This window comes from Falco naumanni, chromosome 9 (genome assembly GCF_017639655.2).
Source record: "Falco naumanni isolate bFalNau1 chromosome 9, bFalNau1.pat, whole genome shotgun sequence".
NCBI classification, from domain to species: Eukaryota; Metazoa; Chordata; class Aves; order Falconiformes; family Falconidae; genus Falco; species Falco naumanni.
The window spans coordinates 35,025,917-35,040,488 of NC_054062.1; the positions used below are offsets into that span (position 1 = coordinate 35,025,917).

General features: G+C 39.7%; 1 protein-coding gene across 2 annotated transcripts; it reads right to left on the reverse strand.

Annotated features, from left to right (window-relative positions):
* Positions 1-9: 9 nt before the first annotated feature.
* LOC121093413 (nucleolar RNA helicase 2-like) lies at positions 10-14,546 on the reverse strand. Of its 2 annotated transcripts, none has more exons than XM_040605628.1 (15): positions 14,371-14,546; positions 13,567-13,833; positions 12,199-12,274; positions 11,327-11,505; positions 9,673-9,790; positions 8,634-8,819; positions 7,940-8,085; positions 6,787-6,936; positions 5,122-5,283; positions 4,259-4,378; positions 3,396-3,469; positions 3,047-3,206; positions 2,607-2,741; positions 1,292-1,336; positions 10-418 (listed from the first exon to the last, which is right to left on the reverse strand). In XM_040605628.1, the coding sequence occupies exons 1-15, from the start codon at positions 14,473-14,475 to the stop codon at positions 215-217; spliced, it is 2,127 nt and encodes a 708-aa protein (XP_040461562.1). In that variant the 5' UTR covers positions 14,476-14,546; the 3' UTR covers positions 10-214. The 2 variants fall into 2 exon arrangements, with proteins under 2 accessions (XP_040461562.1, XP_040461561.1); XM_040605627.1 differs by having other exon boundaries at positions 13,567-13,836.
* Between the last annotated feature and the right edge of the window lie 26 nt (positions 14,547-14,572).

Genomic DNA, 14,572 nt, shown 5'->3' on the forward strand with positions numbered 1-14,572 from the left:
TACGAGAAAGAAGGGAAACAGTAAGTTTTATTTTCCTTATGTTTTTTTAAAATGAACAGAATGTTGTTGATGACCAAAACAGTACTGAGAAGAAAGAAAAAAAATAAAACCGGATGACAGATTTTTCCAAGTGGTACAAACACACAGGAACAGCCTATTTTAATGTAATATAAAATACTGCAGTCCCATTTTTTCCACTTCTGGATTGTTGAAATTAACGATCAAATGCTCTGTCAAAACTCCGCTTCTGGCCCCTGCTTCTGAATCTGTTTCTACCAGAGCTACCACGTCGCCCATTCCTGGAGCTTGAGAAGTTTCGCCCATTTCCTCCTCCTCCTCCTCCTCGCTGTGATTCTACTAACTCTGGTAATTCAGTTGCCACACACAATTGCCATTGTTTTGAATCTTCCCATCTTGCCTATTGAAATGAAGTCAGACACAGCAAGTTAAATTCTAGGAATGCAAATACAGGGCATTTCATAATTATTAAATTTGCTCAATTGAAACGGTAAAATTGTGAGCTAATATAGGGGATTCAAATTTCTAACTAAAGTGGACAATACTGGTTTCAAAATTTTAAGCATAGGAGCTACAGCTGAGTATGTCTCAGGTACTACAGAACAGAACTGAAATGCACCTTAGAGCTTTACAGAGCACCCCCAGCAGTAAACTGTCTCCCTGCCTTTCAGTTATTAACACCACCACTGTAATTATTACTGATGACAAACCCACACCCTCCCCTCAATTCCCCTCTAATCCAGAACCAAACATGTTCTGGGAGTGAATGAATGCTAGGGCATGTATAGGCATACACGAAGGAAGAAATATCTGAAGTTAAGATTGGAAGTATGGGGAATTTTGGCATGGGAACACTAATTGTGCCAAGCAAAAAGCTGAATTTTTTTTTTTAATTCTGAAAAAAAGCTCCCATTTTTTTGAGAATTCTGGCTGAAAAGAACAGGGTGCAGGGAATAGAAAAAAGGTGATGTTCTAGTATAATAAAATTCACTGCCTACAAAGAGTAAAGATTAATCCAGCAGCAGTAACAAGGGTTGGATTGTTCACACCACCACCCTTCTCAGTGCAAAAGTTTCAAGCTACAGATTTTTGGAGACAGGGGAATACTTTAGGAAAGTAACACTGTATGCTTGTTCTGTTCTTCAGCTCCTTCAAAGCCATCCCTTATGCCACTAGGGAAGGCAGGACACAGGCTACATAATGTTTTCTGCCTAACCCAGTCCAGTCAGGTTCATCTACAGTCCACTATAACCAGAAATTTCAGCTAACATACCTCTATGTCCTTTTGGTCTGCTGCAGGAATATCAAAGCACACACCCTAAAAAGAAAGAATAATTTTAATGAATACAAGTTTAGGCTTTTAATTGACTGCAACTGGGGGGGGGGGGGGGCATGAAGAGCCTACAGATCTATGTACTAGAAGAGTTTTAAATTTCAAAACATTGGGGGGTTTTTTAAGGAACACTTAAGACAATTAGAAATCTTTGACCACTGAGGGTTTCATTAATATTTCTCAAAACACTGCATGTCCTTAACGTTTTCCTCAGATATACATATCTTCCTTTCCTCTGCATAGCCAGTCACATTTTCTTGCTCGTTAACCATAAGCTTATAACCCTCTCCATCCTGAACTGTGGTCTATTGGCTTCTGCATTACTCGTTTTGTAAATTCTTTCAAATCAGAAGTTTTAATCTATATTAAAAAATGTATACACCAGTAAACTGAATATTTAGGTTCAGACTATGGTGTCTGTGACGGAAACTTCAACATGAATATGAATGAAGTATGCATGGAAATGTCAGTGTGTGAAAGCACCAGAGAAATAACAGCAGAAGGAGGGATAAGAGCATGCAAACATTTGTGCTAACAGCATGCAAATTAAGTCACCAAGATCACAGCACCTCTCTGTTCTATTTCATTGATCAGGGTATATTGAGAAACAATAAATACACCCAGAAAAACACAAAGATGGAGCAAATCAGCAATAATGCCTAACAACTCACAGAAGCAGGGCATAAGCATTCCTTGCCCTCTGTGCCACCACAAATAATCCCTGACACACTATTTGATCAGTTTCATGTTTGTGAAAATGCATACAAATTCTGAGACAAGAAGAGTGAGGGGAATCACCTTTGTTTAAAGTAACTGTCTCTCAGACATTTTTGCTACAGTTGTTGCAACATGTTAAGTACACAACCCAAAAAGTCACTTTCTGATCTTCCAGTTTCAGGTACCAGAAACATGAGGGACATGCACTATCAGAATGGATTGTCCTAAGATACCCAGTCCTATGTTTTGTCATTAAGGCACAGTTAGCACAGTTCATACCTTCCACCTGTCCTGCTAACCCTACAGCCACGCTATATACTGCATTATACTACTTCCTCAGCACGTCAGTGGAGCAGAACCCTAAGCCCCTGAGAAGCCTAAGGCCTAATAGAACAGATGGAGGCCCATCCTTCTACCAGTCATGACCTTATGAACAGAGCCTAGAACAGGGAAAAAGACCAACTATCTCCCCCTGACAATTGCTGAGAAAAGGCTATAATCAGAAGAGCTCAGGAGCAAAAATACAAGAAGAGCTTACCATTTTTCCCTTGAGGAAACACATTCTGTTCACCTTCCTATCGACATCATCCCCCAGCAGCTCTCGCAGTCTTCGCCAAGCATAGCTCATATTGTTTATTTCTTCAGAGCAGCGTAGTATCATTGTAACAAATCCCTAAGGAGTAAGAAATGGGGCATGCTCCCTTCAGTCAGACCAATAAGCTTCAGCACATCTATCTGACAGGAGAAAGCTACTAATTTACAGTTTATAAACAAAGTTTCCAAGTGAATACTGCTACAAGAGCAACTACGTTTATAGCCACTATATTCTTGCTTTTAACTAAATTAGTAGTTCCTAGTGGCTTAAGTACAGTTCCCATAAACACAATCATAAGGAGACAATTCTCTATTTAAACAACACAGAGGTGCGTTGGGGTTTTTTTTCAGATTCAAGACAAACATTAAGCCATGCATCCTTACCGCATCAGAGTTCAGCAGAGAGCGCTGTTCAATGGAAGTAGCACCTGAAATATGGGCTAGAGCTGCAGCCAGAGCATTAACTGGTCCCTTTTCTTGTATTAGGAACCGAGCAGATTCTTTGAAATACTCAATAGCAGTCAGAGGAACAGAATCCAGACACCTAAGTAATTAAAGCAAAAAAAAAAAAAGTATACACTATTATTTACTAGGCTCTGGAATAGAAGAAAAACAGCAGTCCAAGACACTAATAGTGATCAGCTCAAAGAGTTCAGAGAGAGGCAACAAAGAGTGATCCAAGCAGCCCTTCTGAACTAGGAAGATACAACAGGGCTTGAATCACTGAACACACCTGATGGCGTCTTTGCTGGAAGCCTTTATTATATCTGTTGCAGTAGGAACACCAACACGCTTGAATGTAATGCCCTGAAATTTAAAAAGCAAAATACACATGAAAGTTGCAGATCATAAATAATTCAGTTCTGAAGAAACAGTATTGAACTCCACTGAAACAAGCATTTAAATCTACCATTTTTCTTCTTCTTCTTTTTGTCTTTTAACTTACAACTTTTGCCGGTGAAAATTATAAGGTTAAGCTTACAGGGAAATGGATAACACTTAAAAGCTGCCTATGTAGCTGGTCAGTCTCACTAGGCAGTGACCTTAAACTGAAATAAATAGAAATAATTTTGGCAAAGTCCTACAAATTCTAAATTATTAAATTTAGTCTGAATTACTTGTATTCAAGTACAAGTTACACAGCCTTTCTAAAAGTAAGTCTGAGTTTTATGTCTGAGACTAAACCATCTCATCCCAAATGAATACTTAAGTGGCAAGAAACTACCATATGGAACAGCGCACAAAGTGCAAAAATGGATGTAACGGTTCTCAGTAAAGCTACACATAAGCAAATCGCTGATCATACAATAAACCAGGGTGAACAGTACACTGAAATTCTGCTAGCCCTTTGTTGTCTCCACAGGTACAATCTTTCTGGCATTGGCTGAAAAAGCATGGGCATGAGAACCTGCAGCACACTCCCCACTCCACAGTATCTGACAGTGCATCCAAACTCTGCAAGGTAACTGAATCGCAACTGGGTGCTTTATAAGCCATATTCTGTAATTGAAATATTGAACAAAACATGAAGATTTTACATGCTACCCTGACACATTACATTTAAGTGCTCACAATTAGAAGAAAACTATACTTTACCGCTTTTTGTTCCACATATCTTAACTGATGTTCTTCCTTTCGCTGATAAAAGCAGATGCAGATCCCAGTCCGTCCAGCTCGACCTGTGCGTCCAGAACGATGGATATAGGACTCGACATCCTTCAAAATAAATAGCTTTATGACTCATCTGATTTATTGTAATTTAATCAATTCATTGCATTCACATAACTTAGCAAAAGCTGTTACAGTTAAGCCTGAACAATACACAATACCTGCACCACAGAATTAATTTTTTTTTTTCACCAAAATCAAATGAGTAAGTTATTCCATAACCCTCCAAAAAACATGGTTTGAAAGCCAGAGCACTGATCAACTAAGTCTTGTTTTGGCATCACCACAGAGAATATGAGAAAACATTTTGAGTGTGTGTACCTCTCTGACAATCCTGCTCGCCCTCCTGCACACCACCTTAAGCGGGGTTACTGAAATATTAATAGCAAACTCACTGAAATATTATATTTTTCTTTTAAACCCTCTTAACTTTAGCCAACGTTCTCATTGTTGGGGTCTCCTCCTCATATATGCCCCAACTTATTGAATCATTCTTGCAAGACAAAATAGCTTTTCTTCACTTCCCACTGTTCCCAGACTTGCAATCACCATTGAAGGGAGAGGCTTTGAGAACAGCCTTAAAAGAATAAGGAGACCATCTTTAAACATACTAGGGACTGATGGACTCTGAAAAAATCCTCTAAGGAACTACTAGGGTATATCAGGACATTTCTTACCTGAAATGCAATGCTGATAAACTCTGTGTGATTAATACCATCACCTGATAGCATATACTACTTGAAAACAAGACTGCAAATTATTAGAAGATGCCCAACATAACCATCTCCTACCTTTGGTGGTGAACTTTGTACAACCAGGTCAACTTCAGGGATATCTAAACCACGGGCAGCTACGTTGGTTGCAACCAGAACTTTAAATGTGCCATTTCTAAAACCTTTCAGTGTAATCTCTCTTTGCTTCTGTGGAATGTCACCATGCAATGACTGACAATCCTGAAAAACAGTAGTAGTATTATAGGACCGTACCAAAAGCCAAGACAGTGCCTCATTTTATGGTTAGTTTTAGGTACAGGATCTTGGTATTTGACAGACAATGTATGGCAAGATACAGAAGACCTGAATTGCCAGAGTTTGTATTTTAGGTATCTTACAATATTTACTCAGTACTTCTCATTCATATACCCAAAGACCTTTACCAAAGGTAGGAAGACAGAATCACAGCATGTGTCTTGTGTCCACCTCTAATTACCGTGACCTATGAAAACAACTATGCCCTAACTTGCCATCCATCCACACCATCCAAGAGAGGTTTAGCTCTCTCAAAATAGTCATTGACAATTTTCTCAGGCCTTCTTAGTATTCGTTTAGATATCTTCTCCAAAATAGTATTGCTTCTTAATCACCCTTAATATATTAATTTCCCCCACTAGCAATTAAAGGATTAAAATAAGTGGTCCTAAAAAAATTAACTACAGCTTCAAAGATACATTTTTTTAAAATCCAAACATTCTGAAAGTCCTTCTGTATCACAGTAATAACAAGTATAAAGACCAAACATCCAAAAACTGTTTTTTCCTCCACATTTCACAGCTTGCCTGTAGATGGTTATCATGTTTTCCACACACTAACAGAGAACAATTTGAAAAAAATACTAATGTAATGCTAGGGTCAGCACAGAATTCGGAATCTCTTTTTCAGAAAGTTTTGGATTAATGTCAGCTGGTAAACAGAACAGGCATATATTCTATTAGCAAGTATTAATATGCTAAACCAGAAACATTAATTTCTTTCTCTTACTTGCCAAGATCAGAGTTCTGCATTGCCTATGCAAGATTTGATATTACTAACACCATCAGTAACAGAGGATAAGGTTCCACACTCAGGTTTAGCTGTTACTGAAGTCATCTAGGAGTGTGCAAGAAACACTCCTGAACACAGTTGTAGCAGGTGAAAAAGCTTCTCCTTTCCCTGGGAACATAACAGTATACTGCTTTCTAGACATAACCCATCTCCTCAATGAAAACACACAGAGAAAAAGTAGTTACTGTGATACCAGCACCAGCCAACGTCACCACACATCTTGAACACTGGACCACCACACCAACAAGTTATTTTCCACCAGTGCTAAAACGTGCCATACCACAGATCTCAGGAATACACTAGAGGTCATACACAAGAGACAGCAGATCTAATTCTTCCTGTGGAGAACTCTTGAACAATGAGAACTCTTTAAGAAAAAAATCCTTTATAGCCCAGCACCTGTTAGGGCAGCCTTGTCCTGAAGACTACATATAATGCTGTAAACTTTCAACCAATTGTTGGGGGTTTTTAAAGGTTCTCTTTGGCAGTTTTGAAACTGTCTGACCACCTGCAAAAGCCTGTCTTACCCACTTCGAAAGTATCTCTTTAAAACTTATTCAGCATAGTACTGATATCAACATAGGGTTGATACATCTCTGGACAGGTTTTGTTACTTAATATAGATGACAAAAATACCTGTTTGATTGAAGCATTCAGTGCCAGTTCATTTGCATCCTTTTTGGTCTCACAAAAGACAATGGTCCTCCCATGGCTGCCACTGTAGACCTGAATGACATCTCCAATAACTGCAGCTCTCTGAGACCAGTGACACTCTATTGCCAAATGCTATGGAAAAGAATTCCAGTGTTTAGCTTAAAAAAGAATCTTGTGTTTTTATGTAATACATTTGAAACTGTAAAATCCAGAAACACTGAAGAGTTACACAGTTTCCTGATGGGCAAAATATGCTAACTCACATTCCTGGAATCTGCAAAAAACCATAAGGCTCCCTATGTTCACCACAATTAGTCTAACATTAAGCAAATAATTACAGCAAGAGGGGAAAAAAAGTTCACAATCTAGAAATCACTTTTTCAAAGCAAGGGAAAAAAATCCAGGAGATGTTGTACCATTTCTCTGGAGGACAGTCAGGGGTACAAGATTTTGTCACAATTCTATCAACTAAGGCTTCATATGTCAGATAAAGTGAAATTAATAAATACAGCGTTAAAAGCTTTTTTCAAGCACAAGATTAACATTCTTTCAATCCTACTGATACAATTATGATGTGTCAACTGAGCTGTCAAAGTAACCGCTAAGCAGTACATAAGGAGAAACAATACCTTATTTTATCAAGTGAAGATAATCAATTTGGGCTTCTAGCATATACGTGTTGTGCTCCTGGCTATGGCACTTACTGCATAGCAAGCAAAGGCCTAGTGAGGCGAGATACCACAGGAAGTTTGAAAACATCTATGTACAGAACAGCCAAAGTCCATTGTGATGTCTGTGGTGATTTAAATGCGTCAGGCTGATGTTGAAGCGTGCCTTTTGCTTTCAACTTGGATAAATTCAGATACTGTTTTTCTCTGAAAACCAGCAAAACTAACTGGTAACTGAATCCTCAGTCTACCCAAGATTATCTATATGCTTACCACATGCTATGAGAAGAAAGGCAGATCCTAAACCTAAAAAGTTTGACAAGCTGTGCCTTAAGATTAAAAAAATAATTCTCAGAACAAACTTTCAAAATCATTCTGATAATGTACCTTAGGATGGGATGACCATTTGTAGCATAAAGAAAAAGGAAAAAGGCCTGAACGCGTTCCACTTTAGATAAATTACTCACTTCTACTGTTGTAGCAGCCTTCTGAGTTCTTTTCCCAATAAGGTCAATCTGTTCATATTTCGACTTCATGTATTTCTTAGCCACATCATACACCCAATGTGGGCAAGTTGCAGAAAACAGTAGCGTCTGGGGATTGTCTTCAGAATCTTCAAACACATAATAATGTTTCAGAAACTTCATGGTTTATCTTACATAGGTATAAGAGTCAATTATATGGGTCATTAAAAATATGTGGTCAAATATCAATATATAAAATAAAGGCGGCAATTCTGCTTCTTAAAGTTATGCAGTATCAACATCTGGAGAAAAAAACACTCTCAAAAGCCTAAATATTTTCAAGATTAGGAAAAAAGTTACTATGACTAGAAATCCACTCTGTTTTCAAGCAATGAAAAGGGTAAAAAGCTTCTAATTCCTTTTAACTGCAAGAAGTCCAAGTACAACTTGTAGATAGGTCTCAAAGTTACTTACAGATCCCTCGAGTACTGGATTTTAAGCTCTGCAAAGTTTCTATGACTGATTCCCACTTTCATGTCTCCTCATGTACTGCATTCACAGTACGTTTCGTACAATACATAGTATTCAGTCATTTCTAAACAAGGCTACCTTGCAACTTGCAGAAAATTATACCTGAACTTTAGCAGACTAAAGTATTACTAATATTTCCTACTATTTGTTTAAATTTTGAGATTACCCTTCTTGTATGCAACTCGTAATATGTCTTCCACTTGCTCAGCAAATCCCATGTCCAGCATCTGGTCAACTTCATCAAGTACAACATGTTTCACCTTGGTAAGGTCCAACTTGCCATTCTGAAGATGGTCTTTGATTCGACCAGGTGTCCCAACCAAAATGTCAATACCACTTCTCATGAGATCAACTGATAAATAGAAAAGAGCAGAAAAGGAGTTAGTGAACTAGGAAGCACTGTCTGCTTTAGAAACACACGGTAGCTACGTAACAACAAAACAGCTTCTTAAACCATGCTAAGTGCTCTCCTTACAAATGTAAGTGAAAAAAAATTAACAGGAGAAGAAAACTTGGGGGAGAAAAAAACACCCCAAAACTGGTAAGGTAGAAGTTCTACTGCTCTTCCTGAAGGAAAAGATTTCCCATCTGCCTTCCCTCTCCCGATGGTTTAAAGTGGCAAAGAGGTTCTTTTAACATACTTCGGAAATAGTTAGCTCTTCCCAAATTGTCTACCTTAATAGGAAAATTTAAAAAACCCTGTATTTATTCGACTATCCAAATTACTGAAATCACCTCCTTCCTGACATTCTGCAGGGGGAAAAAAAAACCAGCCATCCTTAATGTCTCAAGACAGATTACGATGAAAAAGCTTATTCTCATTCCTGCTCTCATTTGCCTTGTTTACAATCAAGATGGTAAAACGTGCTGTCACAATAAACTCTTCTCCACTTTACAAATCCTCTAGATCAACACTCACAGCTCTAAGACTCAGAAAATATAAATGTTTACAAAAACTGAAACCCAAATACAGTATAATCTCTTTCACTGTGTTTTAAGGTACATGAGTAAACAAGGAACACCAAGGATATAATTGACTGCTATGGTTATTTCTCCCCTTAAGAAGATATATTCTGAGCTATTGAATTCCCCATGATACTCTCCAGTTCTTGAGTTAAAAAGTGAGTGTTTGGAAGGACTAAACTGCAATTCTCAAATATGTCAGTCAATCAATATTTAAATTATTAGTGATAAGTGTCACTTACTTTGTCCATTATACGGAGTTCCTCCATAAAAACAAGCTACTGTTAGCTTTCTTGTGATGTCCTTGAAATCTTTGGCAACCTGATTTGCCAGTTCTCTTGTTGGACAAAGAACTAGTACCTAGACAGAATGACAAACAGATGTTCTCTCAGCATGGCTTCTGCCAAGAAACCACTAGACTTCTAATTGTTAGTTTACGTCTGACCATTTCTGTAATTTAAAAAAAAAAACAAACCTTGTTTAAATAGCTATCTAAGCAAAGATTAGAGAAACACACTGCTTAAATCTCTTGTAACATCATTAATCTCCTTCAGCCCATGCTCTTTTAGGACAGGCTAACCTCTTTTTTAATGAGATAGATGGGAGGTACTTAAATCTTACTTAACCGTAGCTCCTGAACAGATCTGCTACAAGTTTTCTTCTACATGCACACATGCTGTTTGAGTGCAAGACCGAAGGATCTGGGTTACAAAAGGTTTTTACACATGCTTGGTAATGCTTCACAGTCCTGCAAGAAGGTGTAAGAAAGAGCTATCAACTGTCTCTCAAGCTTCCCTGTGACCCAGGGAAACATATGTTCAATCTGCAAAGCTGGCGTTCAGTGTGGTTCTGGAGCCTGTGCTGATATCCTTACAGAAGCAATCAAGGAACTGTCCTCTCTTCCAATATATAGGCTTCATCCAGGTGTTTTAAATTATTTAGTTTAACTTGTGATCACAGTATTGCTCTCAAATACGGCATCAGTGGCTTGACAGAAGGAACCTTAAAATCTTTATCCTGTTACTTCTTTCAACGTTGAAAGACATTACAAAAAAGATAGTAGTAGTGTACTATGATAGAGTGAGGTCTGAAGTCTTTAAGACTTGTGATTCCCTCAAAGAAAGCTCTCCCTTCTCTGCAAGACTATACCACATCTAGAGCCAGCATTCTTAGTTGGACAGCCAACGTGATGGGCAGATGCAAATAAAACAGCTAGTACTAGTTTTGGAATGAATTTCAGGTAATCTATAAGATGGGTGACAAGATGAAATAAACTGACAAGGAAAAAATTCCACTATTAATGGGGATACAATAAGCTTTGGCCTATCTAGTTTTGGAGGGCATCACAAAAATTTGATGAAAAAACATACATGATATTCCCTAGCAGAATGGAGACAGCTGATAATGAATCTGCATCCTCTGGAGCAGAAGCTTCAAGTATCTGTTGGTGGTTCTAGTGAAAGCTAAGTCTATTTTTAAAACTTCCCACCATTTACATGTTTAAATAGATATGTTTAAGCAGACAGCATCAATCAGAAAAAGTCACTGATCTGTTACTGATCTGGGAGAAAAACAAGTATCCAGTAACCACTGGACCTGAACAGCTAAGGTGATTGAACAAAATTAAATAGGAACACATTGAACACCTGTAGTTTCGGTCTCCCTGTAAGCAGAGAAAGGAATTGACAAGTGGACAGTGTTATTGTACTCTTTACTCTTGATCAGAGGGTATGAGGCTGCACAATGCAGGTAAAGCCCAATGAACGCAGCTTTCAAATAATCTTTAATGTGAGTTAGCTTATCCCAGCACAGACCTGAAGAACTTTTCCAGCAGGTTAAAAATCTGAATCGCTTGGACATGAGACAAAGCAAAATCAGCATTCCAAGCACAGTTACCTTTGGTGAACGGCCTCTTCGTCTTTCCTGTGAGTCTCCCTGAAGCTTTTCAATTAAGGGAATAGCAAAAGAGAACGTTTTCCCTGTTCCAGTTCGTGCTTGAGCAATTACATCTTTGCCAGAATATACTGGGTCGAAGGTCTTCACTTGCACGGGAAACAGGTATGTCACTCCTCGAGCTGTAACAATTTCAACAGACTTTCTTAATACAATCATTTTACAAGTGTTCTTTCATACTCTTCAGAGAAAGTTATCCCAAGCAGAACTTCCATCAACTCTGAAGTAAATCAGAATGATATTACGACCTTCACTGTTTTATTTAATCATGGAGTTCATCTGTAAAGAGTGCCCTGGGACCGTCCATTTCATTCTTCCACTTCATACCACCAGACATAGTGCTAGCTGGGACAGACGAAGTTACTAGCCTTTAATTAAAGCCTTTAAGTACTGTGACTTTATTTATGTAATACTCCCCACCTATCTATGAAAATCTCTTCCTTTCAAATAAAATGTCAAACCCACTTTTCTCTTAATTCATACTAAGTCATGCCAAACTAATGCCACAGACACTAGATATAACTGGGTTTCCTCTACTCAACTGAAGTAATTTTTAATTGAAAAATTCTTGTACACAATTTTTTTTATGCTTATGTCATTTAAAATTCTACTGTAAAGGCTGAACTGGACAATACTGCAAACAGAAGTCTGTTCAAATACATATTTAGAGTATGCAATCAATATGCCTTCTGTATAGCATCTGTACTTGCATATGCACAAGCAGAGCGCATCGCAAAGCTCATTGGTTATGTTGAGCATAAAAACACATGACAGATCATTTGCTTTCTGTGGTCACATCATGCCAAGAAATTTACCTTGAAGAAGCTGAACGGTCCCTTTGGAAATAGAAAAATTGGAGAAAGCACCTTCTTTCTGTTCTTCAGTCATCTCCTGTCAGGTGGACAGTAAACATTCCGTGTTAATATCATATGACCATCAGAAAATTCAAGGTAATAGCATAGGCTCTGGTGTCATACTCAAGGGTCAAATTTTGAGTGACAGTATCACAGCTGCAGCTAAAGAGCCTTCTTTGTTTTACTTACTATCATATTTCAAAGTTAGACAAAAATGATCTGTAATTTAAGTTAAGACTGTTTCATATCTAATGTCCTAACATTGTAAATGCAAAACCCCCAAATTAAAATTCTGAAAGCTCTTACATTAAATTCATCTTAAATTAAATTCTATTTTAAATAATTACCAATGGCCTAACATACTATGTCGTACCACGTAAGAACCAGGCTTGATATCTAGCCTATTTCCTACTTCCCAATTAATACAGCACAGTGATTTAGAGGTACAGAAATCAATCCCCAAAAGAATAACATTACAAGGTAGAGCATCAAATGCATGTACTTTGTAATGTATCAATTCCATATATGTCTTTACAGCACAGTGATTAAAATGCTACGCGTGAGGAAAGAATGCTAACCCTGGAAACCCTGGATGTTTTTGTGATGCATCAATTGGAACTAGAAACAAAACCAAGCAACAGTGGAACATACAAGTGTAAAGACTTTTCAAAACAAATCCTAGGTACAAGATATGTTTCCCTTCAAAAAAAAAAAAAAAAAAAAAAAGATGGTTCATGTCAAGCAATTTTAAAGGAACTCCAACCAAATAGAAATAGACAAAAACTTTCTTACAGAAAGGTTTAAAAAGACACACAAAACTGTTACAACACAGCATTTATTACATTAAGGACCATCTTATTGCATTAACAACTACTATTTAATAAGATGATACATAAAAGCATATTAATACATTAACTTTTCTTCTTCCACTAATTAAGGCCAAATAATTCTTATTTCACTAGCAAAGTACTCATAATACCAACAAGAAGTAAACTACAATCGTATCTAATGATGCTGAATCATATTAAAACACCATCTCACTGCAGCTTGTCCACCTGCCAACAGCTACCACTGTACCGGACTGTTGAAGTGAGAAAACCATGGTGCGCTGACCTAGAACTTCAGGACTTTCGTAATCTAAAATTTTTGCAAATAACTGACAGAAGGGACAGTTTAAGTAGCTTTAAACTCTGGAAGTTTACAGCAGTCTTTCCACTGACTGGCAGGGAGAAAAAAAAAAAAAGGATAACCTGCTCTAAATTTAACCTTGTTGCAACACCGGAGCTGAAAGCTAAACACATCACTAACTAAATCAATTATTACTTTTACCTGGTCTTGCTCGCTGTCACCATCACCACTTGACGTTTCGCTAGAATTACTGTGCCGGTTTTTGTGGGCAGATTTAACCTTTAAAGAAGACAGTCTCGTGTTCTCCGGGCTTTCTTCTCTCATATCACCGTTCTGTTTAGCCGCACTCCTCGATTTCTTGACTTTCGGGGAATCGGCCTCATCCTCCGACTGCTCGCTTTCATCCATCTGAGGCCTCTTCCTCCGAGATTTGTCATGGCGTTTAGATTTCTTCTCTTTTTTCTCCTTCTGGTAAGGCACAAAGCAACGCGGGGTAAATGAAAATACACGCACGCCACCCAAGCGACACGAAACGGAGAAGACGCTGCAGAGCAGTTAAAAGGAGCAGCCTACTGACGGGCGGGGGGGCTCGTCCTAAAGCGACGGACCCTCCCCGCCGGCCGCAGGTGCCGCCAGGAGGCATCTCCCCGGGCCTTCGTTCCCGCGACTCCTTTCGCCACAACGCGCACCCGTGGCCGCTCCCCGGGCCGCTGCGCCATGCGGGCGGCCGCACAGCTGCCCCGGCAGGGCTCCACGCCAGGCAGGGCCGCGCCCCGGCCCCGCAGGCCCCGCCGCTCTCCCGGGACGCGCTGCAGCCGCCGCGCACGTGGCCGCCCGCCCAGCCCGGCCCGGCGCGGCCTGGCCCGCAGACCCCACCCCCGGCTCACGCCACCGGGGGGACACGGCACGAGGCGAGATCCGCCGGCCGCGACACCCAGCGTGCCGGCGAGGCGGCGCGGCCAGGCCGTAGCCGGCCGCACAAGGCCCCAGAGCTCTCCCCGGTACCTTGCGCCGCCGGCGGCTGGTTTCCAGCGCCGACTCCGTCTCCATAGGGCACTCCGGATCCGACTCGGCCCCGCTGCTGGCACTGAACCGGGTAGCTTCGGGCATCTCCGCTGGCCGGCACCCGCTCCGCGCCACGCTGCTGCCGCCGCCAGCCGCCGTGTGACAGAAACAGCCCCCGCCCCTGCCCCGGCAACGCGGGGCG